The 13,293-nt window shown below is 48.5% G+C and overlaps 2 protein-coding genes across 2 annotated transcripts; one reads left to right on the forward strand and one right to left on the reverse strand.

Moving 5' to 3' along the window:
• Window positions 1–230: 230 nt before the first annotated feature.
• MRPL20 (mitochondrial ribosomal protein L20) lies at window positions 231–3,558 on the reverse strand. The gene is made up of 4 exons (XM_061351500.1): window positions 3,388–3,558; window positions 2,389–2,499; window positions 2,032–2,109; window positions 231–625 (listed from the first exon to the last, which is right to left on the reverse strand). The coding sequence occupies exons 1-4, from the start codon at window positions 3,472–3,474 to the stop codon at window positions 449–451; spliced, it is 453 nt and encodes a 150-aa protein (XP_061207484.1). The 5' UTR covers window positions 3,475–3,558; the 3' UTR covers window positions 231–448.
• A 3,920-nt stretch (window positions 3,559–7,478) lies between these two features.
• TMEM88B (transmembrane protein 88B) lies at window positions 7,479–13,218 on the forward strand. Its single transcript, XM_061351501.1, has 2 exons — window positions 7,479–8,830; window positions 11,898–13,218. The coding sequence occupies exons 1-2, from the start codon at window positions 8,561–8,563 to the stop codon at window positions 12,165–12,167; spliced, it is 540 nt and encodes a 179-aa protein (XP_061207485.1). The 5' UTR covers window positions 7,479–8,560; the 3' UTR covers window positions 12,168–13,218.
• The last annotated feature ends 75 nt before the right edge of the window (window positions 13,219–13,293 follow it).

Here is a 13,293-nt window from a genome sequence, read left to right on the forward strand (position 1 = left end):
CACCCATTGGCCCGGGAGCCCTGACGTATGACGCACAGCCCCGGAGCCGAACGTAGCGGCGTGACGCAGCGGTTGGGAATTCGAACAGGGCTGACGGGTAGGACTTCCGGTGCGGGCCGCTTCCCTTAGGAGCGATGGGAGCTCCCGAGTCACCGCTTTCCCGCTAGGAATTAACCAAAATCGCCTTTATTAAGTTGGTAATGGGACAGAAAGCGTGATGTATACGTCATTAACAGTGGGATTTCTACAGCCCCGACTTCAAACCGCGGTTTCAGTCACCCCACCACAAGGGACAGTCACCACTGCACTCAGGCCCTCCCCTCCTCCTGCTGGAACCGTATGTGAGGACTCTGCTCCGCAGCCGTGTGCTCTCAGCAGTGGTCAGTAAGTGAGCTGACCCTGCAGCACAAGTTCCTGTTCATAACACGCGTCTGCAGGCTCCTTCCCATCAATATTGGCGGTGTACGATGCGGGAGAAGATCCCCTCTGGCTCTTTCCCATCACCCAGCGCGGCAAGGAAGCCTTCTTGTCTCCTCCTCTGGGCTAAGGCAGCTAGGGCCTTGAATGTCTTTGGCTCATAAATAGCCAGATCGGCAATCACTTTCCTATTCAGCTCCACCTGGGACTAAACACAAGAGAATGTGTTGGTTAAGTACTGTAATTTTTAGGAACAACACTACAGTGCTTAATGATAGCCTCAAGTCCTAAGGCAAATGACCTTTTTTCTATGCTGTACAGTTTGGGAACTTAGAGGACTGCCACTCAACTCAACCATGGATGTCTCATTAAAATAGAACATTTGTTCACTGACTTTCTCTATGTAGAAACCAAGAACTGAAGAACCTCTCATTTTGTGGCAGGCCATGTGTTACAGGTTAACCCATGGCATTTGCTTCAACTCTTAAACATAATCAAGTTTACTTGTCTATAAGCTACTTGGAACATTAAAATGTGTCCTGGAGTACAGTAACACAGACTGCAGGGTCAAACACCCTTAACAACACTGGATACTGCATAGTTAGTGCATATCCTTTAGGTAGGTATTACTGAAAACAGGTTGGATCTTTTAACAAAAAACCTTACAAAAACACATTGCTCTGAGACAAGAATCATAGGGATGGGGCGGGGGGGGAAAGGGGAAAAAGAAGGAAAAATTAAGTTAGCTTTTTGGTAGTGCTTGATGCTTTGGTTACAGTGTGACAAGAGTAACCAGGAGCACAAGTGTATGAATTTCGTATTTCAACATGTCAGAAAACCGAGGAAGTTCTCTCTTGATTTGAAATATGTTTTGAAATATGGTATAAATTTATGTGTAGCTCCACTCTTAAAAGGACAAACATTACCTTTTTATTACAACCATTTGCAGTTCCGGTACCACCAAATTCAAACCAAACCCCTGGCGTGTTTAAGAACAAGGGACAACAGCCCCAGCTCATTGCCCGTGCTCCCCGAAACACAATGCCAGTGAAAGGAGTAGAGTTTCTTAAGGTTGTTTTTGCTAACCCAAGCTTCATACATTTAAATTTCTTGGAGTAAAAGGAAAGGCCTTAATGCATGCAGTAGCAGCAAGTGTAAAAGCATTTTACAACCGTGTTCTTAAGATGCACAGTAAAAGTTTTGGGAACAGAACAAGGTGAACATTGCATACAGGAGGAAGAGGAACAGGTTTAGGGCAGAACTTAGTCCCTGAAGTGAACAAAACTGCTCTCCTAAGCAGAATGCCGTTCATCACTAGAAGGAGAAAGCAGGGCAGTGTTGGTAGGTGGTGTCTGACAGAAGAACCTTTTCCATCCCTCCACCATGCCCTGTGCCGCTGTTACTCCTGACAGATGGGTAAGTGGATGCTGGAGCTGCAATCCTTGGCAGTTGCATCCTTAGACAGGACCCAGCAACCCTTTGATCTGCTTTGGCAGACTACACCTCTTTGAAAGATTTCAGAGTTTTAGGAAACTCGTTTGCCTGGCACTGCAGAAGACCCCTCTCAGACACTGTGTTGTTTCAAAGTGGTTATTCTTCAAGCACCATCCTTACCTTAAGCAGATTGCTTATGAAAGATGGGTACTTCAAACCATGTTCCAGAGAAGCTGCTCCAATTCTAGTGATCCAGAGCTGAAAGGGTAAAAATGAACATATAATAACAGGAAACGTTTTGTCATGCTGCTCTGCTCACAGATTAACATATTCAGACCTACAGTCTTCTCAGTGCAACATCTACACGTATGAACCTCAGAATGTGAGCTGTTTCACACCACAGAGGGATATGCTTACTTCAAACTCGTATCTTTAACCTGTTATTAAAGCATTTTGAGAGCCCCCCCCCCAAGGAAGGAAAACAGCTCTTTCAGTTGTGCTTTTCCCCCATTATAGATCTAACCCGTTGCTCCTTACCGCTCTCAGGAACCTTTTCTTCTCTCTTCTGGCCTTGGTGGACTTCACAAAGGCTCTCCGGACGCTCCGTACTGCCAGCTTGTAGCAGCGGTTCTTCCTGCCACGGAAGTGCTGGAAGAAACCCGACATGTTCTTGTCCAGTTATCTTTAAGGCTGTTAAACCCTTAATACTTAACAATAATACTTAATATGTGCTGCTTTGCATTCCTCATCGCTTCCTAGCAAGGATCACTGAATACTTGACAAACAGCAGCTAAGCCTTCAGTTTGGCATAAAATGGACATACTCTTGCCTGAACTTGGGGAGTTGGAGCATTTTGGGCCACCAAAACCAGACCTCATTTTAAGCTGGGGGGGAGGCAAGAACAGAATCATTTTCAGTGCTTTCCCAACCCACTACACTCACGTGTTTATTCTCATTCCCCCTTAGGTTTGAGAGGATGAAGACAAGGATGGGACAGGAGCCTCTGATACACCAAAACCATGCAGCTGCCCTGACAGAAAGCATAATGAAAGGAGCTTTACTGGGGATCCACTGCCATCCATCTAACCTGAAGCACCAGTGCTGCACAGATAAATCAGTAACTATAACTGGTTCTGAGGGCACCAAGATGCTGTCATTAACTTTCACTTTTCCCATCTCACTCCTAGAGCAAGACGCACTACTGGGTGCAGTCTGCCCTTGAAAAAGAAAGGCTCTTCCTGAGCCTAGGCTTGATAGCTTGGACTTCGGCTGACATCACATTATGAAGCAGCCTCTTTCACCTTGCAAAACGCACTTGAATAAAGGCTAAGGTTAAAACCACATTGGCACATGGGTGCCGGGCTGCGGCACAAGCACTATACAGGTTCATGGCCTCTAGGTTTAATCCCAGACCGGTTTGGGCTGGAAGGGGCCTCAAAGCCCATCCAGCCCCAACCCCTGCCACGGGCAGCGCCACCTCCCACTGGAGCAGGGGAAGGGCCCGCGGGCACCCACCGGCCGCCGCCGCGCACTCACCCGCGCGTACTTGAGCACCTCCTGCACCCTCCAGAAGCGGTCCGTGAGGCGGCAGCGGAGCCAGCGCGCCCCGCTCAGCACCACCATGGCCCCTGCCCGCTCGTGGCAGCGCCGAGCCTCGGCGTCTTCCGGGGCGGGGAGAAGGCGGCGCGGCCGCGGCTTCTTCCGTCGGGTTGGGAGAGAGGGAGGGGAGGCTCCGGGGGGAGCTGAGAGCAGCGGAGGGGCTGCAGGGAGCCTGGAGAGGGGCTTGAGACAAGGGCCTGTAGGGACAGGCCAAGGGGAATGGCTTGAACCTGCCCGAGGGGAGACTGAGCTGAGCTCTTAGGCAGAAGCTCTTCCCTGTGAGGGTGCTGAGGCGCTGGCACAGGGTGCCCAGAGAAGCTGTGGCTGCCCCATCCCTGGCAGTGCTCAAGGCCAGGTTGGACACAGGGGCTTGGAGCAAGCTGCTCCAGTGGAAGGGGTCCCTGCCTGTGGGAACTGGATGAGCTTTAAGGTCCCTTCAACCCAAACCAGGCTGGGATTGTGTGAATAGAAGACATGATGTTAACCACAAGAAAATCATCATTCATTCAGCTTAAACCAGCAATGCTAAAGCAGCATGAAAAGCTTTCGTGTTGTTTTCACTGATGGAAGAATTCCATACCGGGTCTTACAGCATCCTTCTGTCTGCAGGAGATTATGGGATGTGAAATGGAATTCTATGGCCTGCAGCGCACCACGAGATGGTGCTGTCATTATAGAGAGAGGACAGTGATTCCTTAGCAGCCAGTGTCCTGGCATCAGAGAACCAAAGGATTTGCCTGATCACCTTTAATCACGGCTAGTTCAGCATCTCAGAGCAATAGCGCTCCTGGTAGCTATTGCTCCGTAACTTCTCCATCCTCAAGATGTCTTTCCCACTCTTGGGCAGGGGATTGTAAAGGATGTGGGGATTTCACACAGTTAGAGGCTTGGGGGATCTTTTTTGCTGGGGTTTGACACCAACCTCACTGGGTTGTTAGAATCATTAGAATGTGTGGGCTTTTTCCAAAGGAAAAGGAAAGAATGGTTTTCCATGAAGGGTAAAATAATGCATCCAGGCTGCCCTCTAGAGATGCAAGTGCTACTGAAGGGTTAAGCATCATTTATAGCTTCTTGAGCAACTCAAGCTATCAACACTTACAGACACCTGAATATCTGCCTGCAGGAGCGTGTTTTTATGCTTCTCGCTGTTGTTAATTACATACAAACAAGTATTATTCTAAAATGAATGTTATTGTAAAAGGTTTTGCCAATAAACTGGATTTTCTTCTCATTTGGGCACACGGTTTGGTTTTGTACTGATCCTTGCAGACAAACCCCAGGTTTCTGACTGTTTTCAGGTGTAAAAGCTGCGTGGAAGAGGAAGGAACACAGGCTCAATGGTTTCTTGGTTCAACAAGTACCAAACTGTTTCATTTCCCTCTTCCTTAGCTGGAGCATTGACCTGTAAGCTGGAACGGTCACACCAATCAGCAGGAAGCCTGGCAGAGCTTGTAATGGACATCAGGGAACAGAGCACACTGCATCTGCAAAGAAGCAGAATGGTAGAGGAATGCTCAAAACCAGTGTAAAAGATCCTCAGATCCATGTGTCTCCATCAGCCTGGTTATTCCAAGCTGGTTTCAGTAGCAGTTATTGATGGTTTATTGGGTTGTTTGCCTGTTTTAGTGGGCGTTCAGTGCTGAAGAATGATTTTGGTCAGGGGAAGCACAGATGTGCAGATGGAAGTGTCATCTGCACACATTTCATCTCTCCTTTTTAGCACTTTGGACTCCCAAAGGGAAGCTTCACTCCACAGAGCTGGCTGACACAGCTCCTTTGTGGGAAGAGGCAGGCAAAACACAGCCAGGAGGAAGGAGTTTGGGTTCTTCTTTGCCCTTTGGGGTCTGAGAATCAGGCTTAGAGAATCCTCAGGATTGGCTCCATCTGCACCAGGCTTGTGCAGGTTAAATGCCAGCACTGAATTCAGTCCAGAGGTGTTCCTTCTGCTGGGCTCTGGTACAAACTGATGCTGGGATGCTGGGGATGGACTCTTCATTAGGGGCTGTAGTGACAGGACAAGGGGTAATGGGTTAAAACTGAAACAAGGGAAGTTTAGATTGGATAAAGGAGGAAATTCTTTCCTGTGAGGGTGGTGAGGCACTGGAATGGGTTGCCCAGGGAGGTTGTGAATGCTCCATCCCTGGCAGTGTTCAAGGCCAGGTTGGATGAAGCCTTGGGTGCCATGGTTTAGTGTGAGGTGTCCCTGCCCATGGCAGGGGGTTGGAACTGGATGAGCTTAAGGTCCTTTCCAACCCTAACTGTTCTAAACACAATGTTGTGTTAAGACATGCAGAATGGCAGGCTGCACAGAACAGTCAACCCTGCTCTCTGTGGAGCTGTAGAAGCTCTGTGCTGCCCTAAAACAGCACAGTGAAGTGATTTTGGGGTAGAATTTTCAGTTGCCCAGCACCAACGTAGCGATCTTAATAGAGTTTAACTTTGATTCTACCTCCTATGGTTTTGCTTTGTGTCTGTGTTGTCCTTTCTCCACTGAGCAGACATAAATCAAGCTTGAAAAATACGACATATTTAAATCAATGGTTGTGAGATTGGCAGCCTAAATACTGAGGCTCTTTAGAATCCTCCCTGCCATTTGTCACATTTATTACATCCAGCACCATCTGCTTTCCTGCACAGATTCAGAGCTTTATTAACACTGTGTCTGGCTGGGCAGCAACTGAAAGCAGGACAGATTCAATTGTGATTTCCCTCTGGATGTCTGGCTAGATCTATGAAGAGATTTTGCAGCTTGAGAGAAGCCTGCTACCCTGCATTCTCCCCTAGGAGCCATTCAGCCCGAGAGTGCACTGAAGAAAATGGGTGGAACAAGATGAAAATGGACTTGCATCCTCTGATGAGGCTGTTCCTTTCTGCCCTTTTAGATCTCTCTCTCTCATGCATGTATTCCTAAGCCATTTTCACAGTTTGTTCCCCTTGTTCCCCCTGTCCCCCTTCTCCCAGGAACGTGCCTGTCCAAGCAGAGCCGCTCCTGGGGTTTGCAGTCTTGTTAAATCCCAGATGGAGCTGTCGGCTGAAGGGCTTTTGAAATCCATTGTAAACCTGGGGCTGGGTTAGTACACAAAAACCCTGCTGCAGCGCTTGACAGCTGAAAATGAGAAAGTAGAGGAACGCTTTCAGATGTGGGACACGGTTATTACAATGCAGAGCTGCGGTAAATGGATTTGTAATCAGTTTAAAGTAGTTATTTTCAGGTACATTTTTCAGGTTGAGGCACAAGGAAAACCATTATTCCCTGTGATGAGAGTGTGTGCGGTACATTGTGGTACACAAGGTGTTCTTTAGCGCTCCAGCTAGGTGGGGTAACCAAACACAAGAATAATCTTCCAATGGAAGGAAATAAGCCTCCTCAGGGCAGTATTCCATAGGGAAACTCAGCTCATGCCATGGCTCCTTCAACCCCTTCTACTCAGTTCTGTGCTTCTGGTTTCACTTCTCTCATCACTTCAGGACTGTCTTCACCCACGAGCAATGGATGTTGAGCCTGCATTTGGTGTTGCTCTCATCACCTCCTACTATTGAAGTGGTTGGAGGCTGTTGTTAAGCCATGGTGTGTTTGGATACAGCTGCCCAGAGATCTGCTAGCCCTAAATTATCCTATGCTAGAGCTCTTCTAATGGGCCAGCAGTAAATAAGGCAGATACACATACCAAAACCCCAAAGCAGCAGGGATATGGGCACCCAAAATGTCCAACTTTAAACAACCTAATGAAGAAAAGCTAGCACTTGTCTGTGTTATAAAATCATCTTACATTTGAACCTTGGTTTTCTGATAACCTTTTTCCAGGGCAGAACTTTCTGAGCATCACGTTGGGGCACAGGACTCTGGATTCCTTCCCTGACTTGTGCCATAGATGAGCTCAGCCTTCAGGTGAGACCTGTGCTGCCTCAGTTTCCTCTGGAGATAAGGGAGTTTTCTCCCTCCTGCAGTACTATGATCATGCATAGATGAATGCAGCTAAAAGGCTACATAAATGTGCAGGTATTACTGAACTTCTTCACTAATACTGCTTGTGAGGCAGATGAAATAATTGGTAATTTCTGTGCCTTCACTACAAGAATACTCGTTTGTTCTGCAGACAATAACAATGATGAGTGCAGGGAGCAGATTTCTGATGTATATTGTGATTAGTATCCATTGCTCTGAGGTTTTTTACTCCAGAGAGAAACTAGAGGATTAATCAGAGGCTGAATGATTACAACTGAAAAGGGACCATCTTGACCTGGGGATGTATGGTTTGAGAGTGGCTCTTGGGCACTGTGTGCTAAATCACTCCAGCAGTGAGACAGATGTAAAGGATTGGCTAGCACAGAAAGCAGCTTCAGGATCTCCTCTGTAAACAAGCAGTGTTGCAAAGCTCAGAGCCAGCTCAGAGAGGAAGAGACCGCTCGTGTCTGAGTGCTGTGACTGCAGGCAGCTGGGAGCACTGAAACCACACGCGCTCCGGTCTTTGCTTCCAGGTCTGCAAGGTGTGGATGAGGACTCCAGCAAGGCAAAGTGTGGAGGAACAGCAGCTTGTCTTCACTGGGCACTTCACCTGGATGAAAGCTGAGCAGGAATATTGACTTGGGTACAGGGCGAAGAGCATGGAAAGATGATTTGAAGTCCAAGAGCGGTCTGAAAGTGCCTAAGCCTGATATTCTTAGCAGACAGCTGTGCTCAAAGGTGGAGGAGGGTGCTAAAGCTGGGCACTCTCTGGAAGCGAGCATCCTATCAAAGCTAAGACAGCAACTGTTTGGGACCTCTTGGGATCATAATCCTAGGAAGAAGAGCAAATTCAGTAGTGCTATGGATTCAGAAACAAAATAATAGCAATCACCAACCCTCCAGCAGCCACATCTGCTCTGAAGCTGAGGTTGGGACGCTGCTGGAGAGCATTCAGAAAGGAAACAACCTGTGCTGGGTGCTGGGAAAGCAGGTGGCAAAAGAGGCCTTTCCCTCCTTGCTCTATCATGATCTCTGGTTAAGTATTCTTGTCCCTGTGTGGAAGAGGTAGGAAAAGCCTCTGCAAATTCCTTCCCAGATCTGCGGCCAGAAGCAAAGAAACCCTTTTGGATAAGAGTGTGGGCTCATCAGTGATCTTCTTGAAGCATGTCTGGCCAGGACACTGAGGACTTTGGAGCAGGAAACCTCTCAGAGAAGTCTCGGATGCTTCCAAGCCTCCCACCGTATGACATGGATGACCAGCTCCTTCCCAGGGAGAGACGGAGCATGGGGTGCTGCTTGGCCTGGACCCTGCTGATTGCCACCATGAACCTCTTGGTCTTCCTCATGAATCTGCTCCTGATGTTTGTGATTTTCACCATTGTGCTGCTCCCTACCATTGTGGTGGTTTACTTTGGCTTCCAATGCCACTCTCAAGTAAGTAAGCCTTGCTCCATTTGGCTGCAAACAGCTACTTCCAAGGCAGGGCCATCCATAAGGGTTTTATGGGTGGGCTCACAAGAACAGGTTTATGGTTGTGCACTCTGACCTGCAGGTTCTTGGTGGTGCAAAGGAGTGGTCTCTCCTGCTTGATGCCTGTGGCACAGCTACAGGCAATGTGCATTTGGCTAGGGAAGGACAGGCTTTATGGTTTCTGGACTAATTAGGTGCTGGTTAGCACCCATACATTCAGTGTCAATGGGATAGCACAGAAAGGCTCTCATGGGAGAGGGAACAGAACAGGGATAGAAGCTGCCTGTGACTGCTCAGCTCCTTGGGGAGCGTGGGACCCCTTGGTCCTGATCCCCTGCACACTGCACTGGGTACACTTGTTTAAGTGTTAAGCGATCAGAGATAGTGCTACACCATGGCACAACCAGCTTACATGAGATGCCAACCTGGTGGGCACCCCTGAAGGCTGACAGGAAGGATTTTTACCCCTCCCTTCTTCCAGTTCGGTGGGAAATAGAAGCTTGAATAGGCAATGAAGTTGTATTCCCGTGTGACAGTCCCTGGTGTGACAGAGCTGCTGTTGTCATTTAATGTCACAACATTTCTCTCTGTTCTCTGACCTCTGTTACTGAGACCTGCCAACCTGAGCTCCTCCGTAATTCACACAAGCCCTACATAGGTTCTCATAGGGTTTGTTGCTTTCCTTTAAGTCAGCCCTCTTGAGTGTCATATTTGATCTGCTAATGGCTCATGATAGAATGAGGAAAGTCTAACAGAACATATAATCCCCTGCTTATACCAATCTACCATTCAGATGTGTTCCCAAACGTGCAGTGCATTTTCTCACCACAGCAAATGAGCCTACTTGGTCAGGAATGCTTATTCCAGGTTTTCTGCTGTCCTCTGGATTTCATGTTTCATTGCTTACCATTTTATCCTTGCTATGTTTCTATAAATGTATTTGGAATTACTCGACCAAGTGTGGATGTGAAAAAGCAGCCCTGATTTCCTCACAGGCAGGAACTGTCAGACCAGCTCCATCTGACTGCCCCTGCTGCTTATCCTAACTTAGAAGAGCTCTTTTGTTTCCTACTATGGGGAAAAGCCCCACACACTGCAGCACCTTCTCCCAGTGGGAAAAATGGACCTAAAATACAGATGCTTTTGGTCTCCCCATTCCACAGGGTCTGAACTAAATGGAAGTGGAAATACTGAAAGAAGAAGCTTTCCCCTTCCTTTTAATGCAATCTGTGCATCCTATCTAACACCCAAGCTCCCTGTCTCAAAGGTCCTGACAAAGGGCCTGTGCTATTCCTGTTTTCTCAGTCCTGATTCACTGGCTGGTCTGAGAAGTTAGGCTTTGATTTGGATTGCCCTGAAATGATGGCAGTTCATAGCTGCTGCTACGGAAAAGCTTTTCCCAGCCCTGCAAACTAATGAACAGGGAGACATCTGTCATGGTAAGTGTTTGTAGAAGAGGGCAGTGCTGCTGCTACAGGGAGGGAAGCATAACTCAGAGAGAAATCATGTGCTCCTGAGCCAGGCAGTTCCCACTGTGGCTCTGACACCTGGAAACATTATACTATAGGGTGCAGATGAGCGTGATGCTCACAGGGTAAAGAGGGAGGCTCTGGAGGACCTACAGAGAGCAAGAGTGTATCAGAGGGGTCCTGATCTACCTGAATAGTCACACAGGCCTTCTTCAGTGTGGGTTGCAACACACTTTGTACAGTCCATAGATGCTAGAAGTTTCCCACACAAAAGGGCAACTCTGTAGAATGACTTTTGGTTCGGTGATGAGGAAGAAATAACAAGAAATAACCTAATACACTCTCTTTGGGTGTGTAATTGCCTTGGTAAATGCCTCCTCTGCCTCTGTATAGTGTGGATGCAAATCCTGATAGATATGAGGGGGTTTAGGGAAGGTTTAATAGGAGATTGCCTATAAAGCCCTTAAATAAACTTTTCCCATGATCTGAAACTGCTCCTTGAAGTTCATAAATCTGGACTTCAACGTGGAGCTCAAATGGGGACAAGTATGAGGCCTGCCTCCAGCATCACCCCTCCCAGCCTCCCTATGCATGAGCCTCGCCTTGCGAAACCTCAGCTTCTCCTTCAACATAAAGTGCTCCCCAGGCAAAGGTTTTGAGAGGATCCAAAAGGGTTTTGAGTGCAGCCAAGACGTGAAAGCAGCCGTGTTGCTGTAAGGAGCCTTAACACAGCCTTTGCTTCAATAGGCACGTGGCTTCACAAGAGCAGTCCTTTATCTTTGAGCTCCTGCTTTTCAGTGCTTTCGTGGTAACCAGAGGCTGCTTTCTGCACTGCACATCCATTAGATGGATGGTTTTAGCGTGATGGGTTGTGTTTGCTGTACTGCTGAAAGAATCTGGAGGAGGAAAGCTTGGGGCCATGGAGGCTGCCTATGGCATTTGTTAATGCAGAGCCATGGAGTGGCTTCTCTCAGATCTGCTGCCAGGATGAAGGGGGGCTTTAAATACCACAGTGAGGACCATTTAGTGTGCTGGGTGCTTTGCAGCACCATGGGGTGGATGGGTTTTCCTGCACTTGCAGCGCACGGAGGTGCTTGGAGGCAGGAATGAGTACAGTGTGTGCACAGGAGACACTGCACAGAGGGGTCTGTGCCAGGGCAGGTAGCTATGGAGTGACCAACCTCTGTGTGCACAATGTTCCATCTTGCTCTGTGTTATTTATTTAGTTATCATTGACAGTGTGTTGTGCCACCCACATCGATGTAGCAGCAGAAGGCTTCTTTATTTGGTTTCTGCTTCTCAAACACTAAGCTGTGCTGTTCTGATGACTTAATAAAGATGAGTGTTTCCTGCTCCAGGATCAGTGTGCAATGCTCTTGTCTCGCAGTGAGGCTGATAATTGAAAGCTTGATTAAAATGTGTTGTCAGTCACACAGTACAGCCTGAAAAGCTCAGCTCAGAGAGAGGGAAGAGATGTGTGAAGGCTCAAGAAGCTCAGTGGTGCTTTGGTCACTGCTGCTATCCACCACCAGGTCTGAGATAAGCTCTGTCTCTTCCCACAGGTTCTGCATTCATCTGCCCACTACTGCAAAAGCTTCTTGGATGACAACAGCTCTTCTGCCCTCATCATCCTTGGCTTTGTCATCATGTCCCCTCTCATTGTGGTGGCCATGGCTATCTACTGCAGCCTGGCAAAGCGCCTCCGTCTCTTCCTGTGCTTCCAGCCATACAGCCGGGCTGTGTACAAGGGGGTGAAGTGGCGCTGGTACGAGGAGGGAGGCCTGTGCAGCTGTGCCAGGGGTTGGAACACTCAAGTCAAGGCCTGGGTATGAGTTTGCAGCACCAGAGTTTCTGCCATAGCCAGCACACTCTTCTCCCTGCCCTGTCCGTCCCCACCATCACCTCCCACAATCACCACCCTGAGGTCTCTGCAAATGAGGGCTGTGTAGATGTGAGAGGAAGGATGATATTCCCATGAGCCATCTCCTACAGCTTTGTAAGTGGGTACTTACAGACAGTGGGTACTTACAAACTGCCCATCATGAGGGAAATGTGGAAAACACAAGTTCTTGATGGTAAAAACAATGTTCAGCCCTGAAAAGAACAGGGACTGCTCCCAGTGCACGTTACCTTCAGAGCACACCACTGGCTCCAGTCTTGACAGCATGTTCTGCCTCACACGGGATGGAGAGTACACGTGCATGGTTTTCAACAGTGGTGGGAGCAGCTGCAGGCCTTGGAGAGGTCTCTTTGGGAAAGGCAGCCTCTGGGGAAGCATCCAGCCAAGAGGAAGCAACTGTGGTTTTCCCAAGTGGTGGGCTGCCGATGTTCCTAACCTCTGGCAAAGGTGTCTGTAGGTGATTGTTGGGAGCCACCACTTCCCTCCACATCAGATATTCTGCCCATGCTTAGCAATCCCTCTTTCCCACAGGCTAGAGCAGTGTTTATGCTCCTTTCGCTGTCCCTGAGTCAGGTCACTGGGCTTGCTGTGGAAACAAATACTGATCTTTGGGTCTCTTCCCTGCCAGCTGCTGCAGAATGCTTGTCTGGTGATGGCTGATGGCTGCTCACCAGCAAATAGCTCCGTGTCCTTTAGGCTGTGGTCAGGTTGTTTTGTCTGCAGCTAAATCTGGCTGAAGGTTCAAGTCAGTTGGAGGATTCCTGGCAGGAGGAGCTGAAGACTCATGGTGGCTGCTGAGCGCAAGACAGTCTCCCACAGCTGGACCAAGAGCTTATTCCTGTGAAGGAGAGTGTATAACGTTGTTTCCTGAAGGTCACAGGTACCCAGGTTCAGGGTTAATGCTGTGGTTGAAGAGTGGAGAACTGGAAAGGGTTCTGAATGCTGTGAATGAACTGATGCCCCAATAAAGCTGGCTATCTCGAGGACCTGCTGCTATCTGCTGAGTAAGGAAACCCAGCCTCTGTTCCCTCCTGTGATTCTGCACAGCTCCCACAGGG

This window comes from Neopsephotus bourkii, unplaced genomic scaffold (assembly GCF_033783945.1).
Source record: "Neopsephotus bourkii isolate Nb327-2 ecotype Australia unplaced genomic scaffold, CSIRO-AGI_Nbou_v1 NB_593, whole genome shotgun sequence".
Classification (NCBI taxonomy): domain Eukaryota; kingdom Metazoa; phylum Chordata; class Aves; order Psittaciformes; family Psittacidae; genus Neopsephotus; species Neopsephotus bourkii.

What these genes read in the sequence shown, in the direction of transcription:
- MRPL20 (XM_061351500.1), bottom strand. Translation starts at nt 3,474, where the DNA reads ATGGTGGTGCTGAGCGGGGCGCGCTGGCTCCGCTGCCGCCTCACGGAC. An exon ending in AGGTGCTCAAGTACGCGCGG is followed by an intron (nt 2,500 to 3,387) that starts GTGAGTGCGCGG and finishes GGTTTCTTCCAG; the next exon opens with CACTTCCGTGGCAGGAAGAA. An exon ending in TCATAAGCAATCTGCTTAAG is followed by an intron (nt 626 to 2,031) that starts GTAAGGATGGTG and finishes TCTTGTGTTTAG; the next exon opens with TCCCAGGTGGAGCTGAATAG.
- TMEM88B (XM_061351501.1), top strand. Translation starts at nt 8,561, where the DNA reads ATGTCTGGCCAGGACACTGAGGACTTTGGAGCAGGAAACCTCTCAGAG. An exon ending in GCTTCCAATGCCACTCTCAA is followed by an intron (nt 8,831 to 11,897) that starts GTAAGTAAGCCT and finishes CTCTTCCCACAG; the next exon opens with GTTCTGCATTCATCTGCCCA.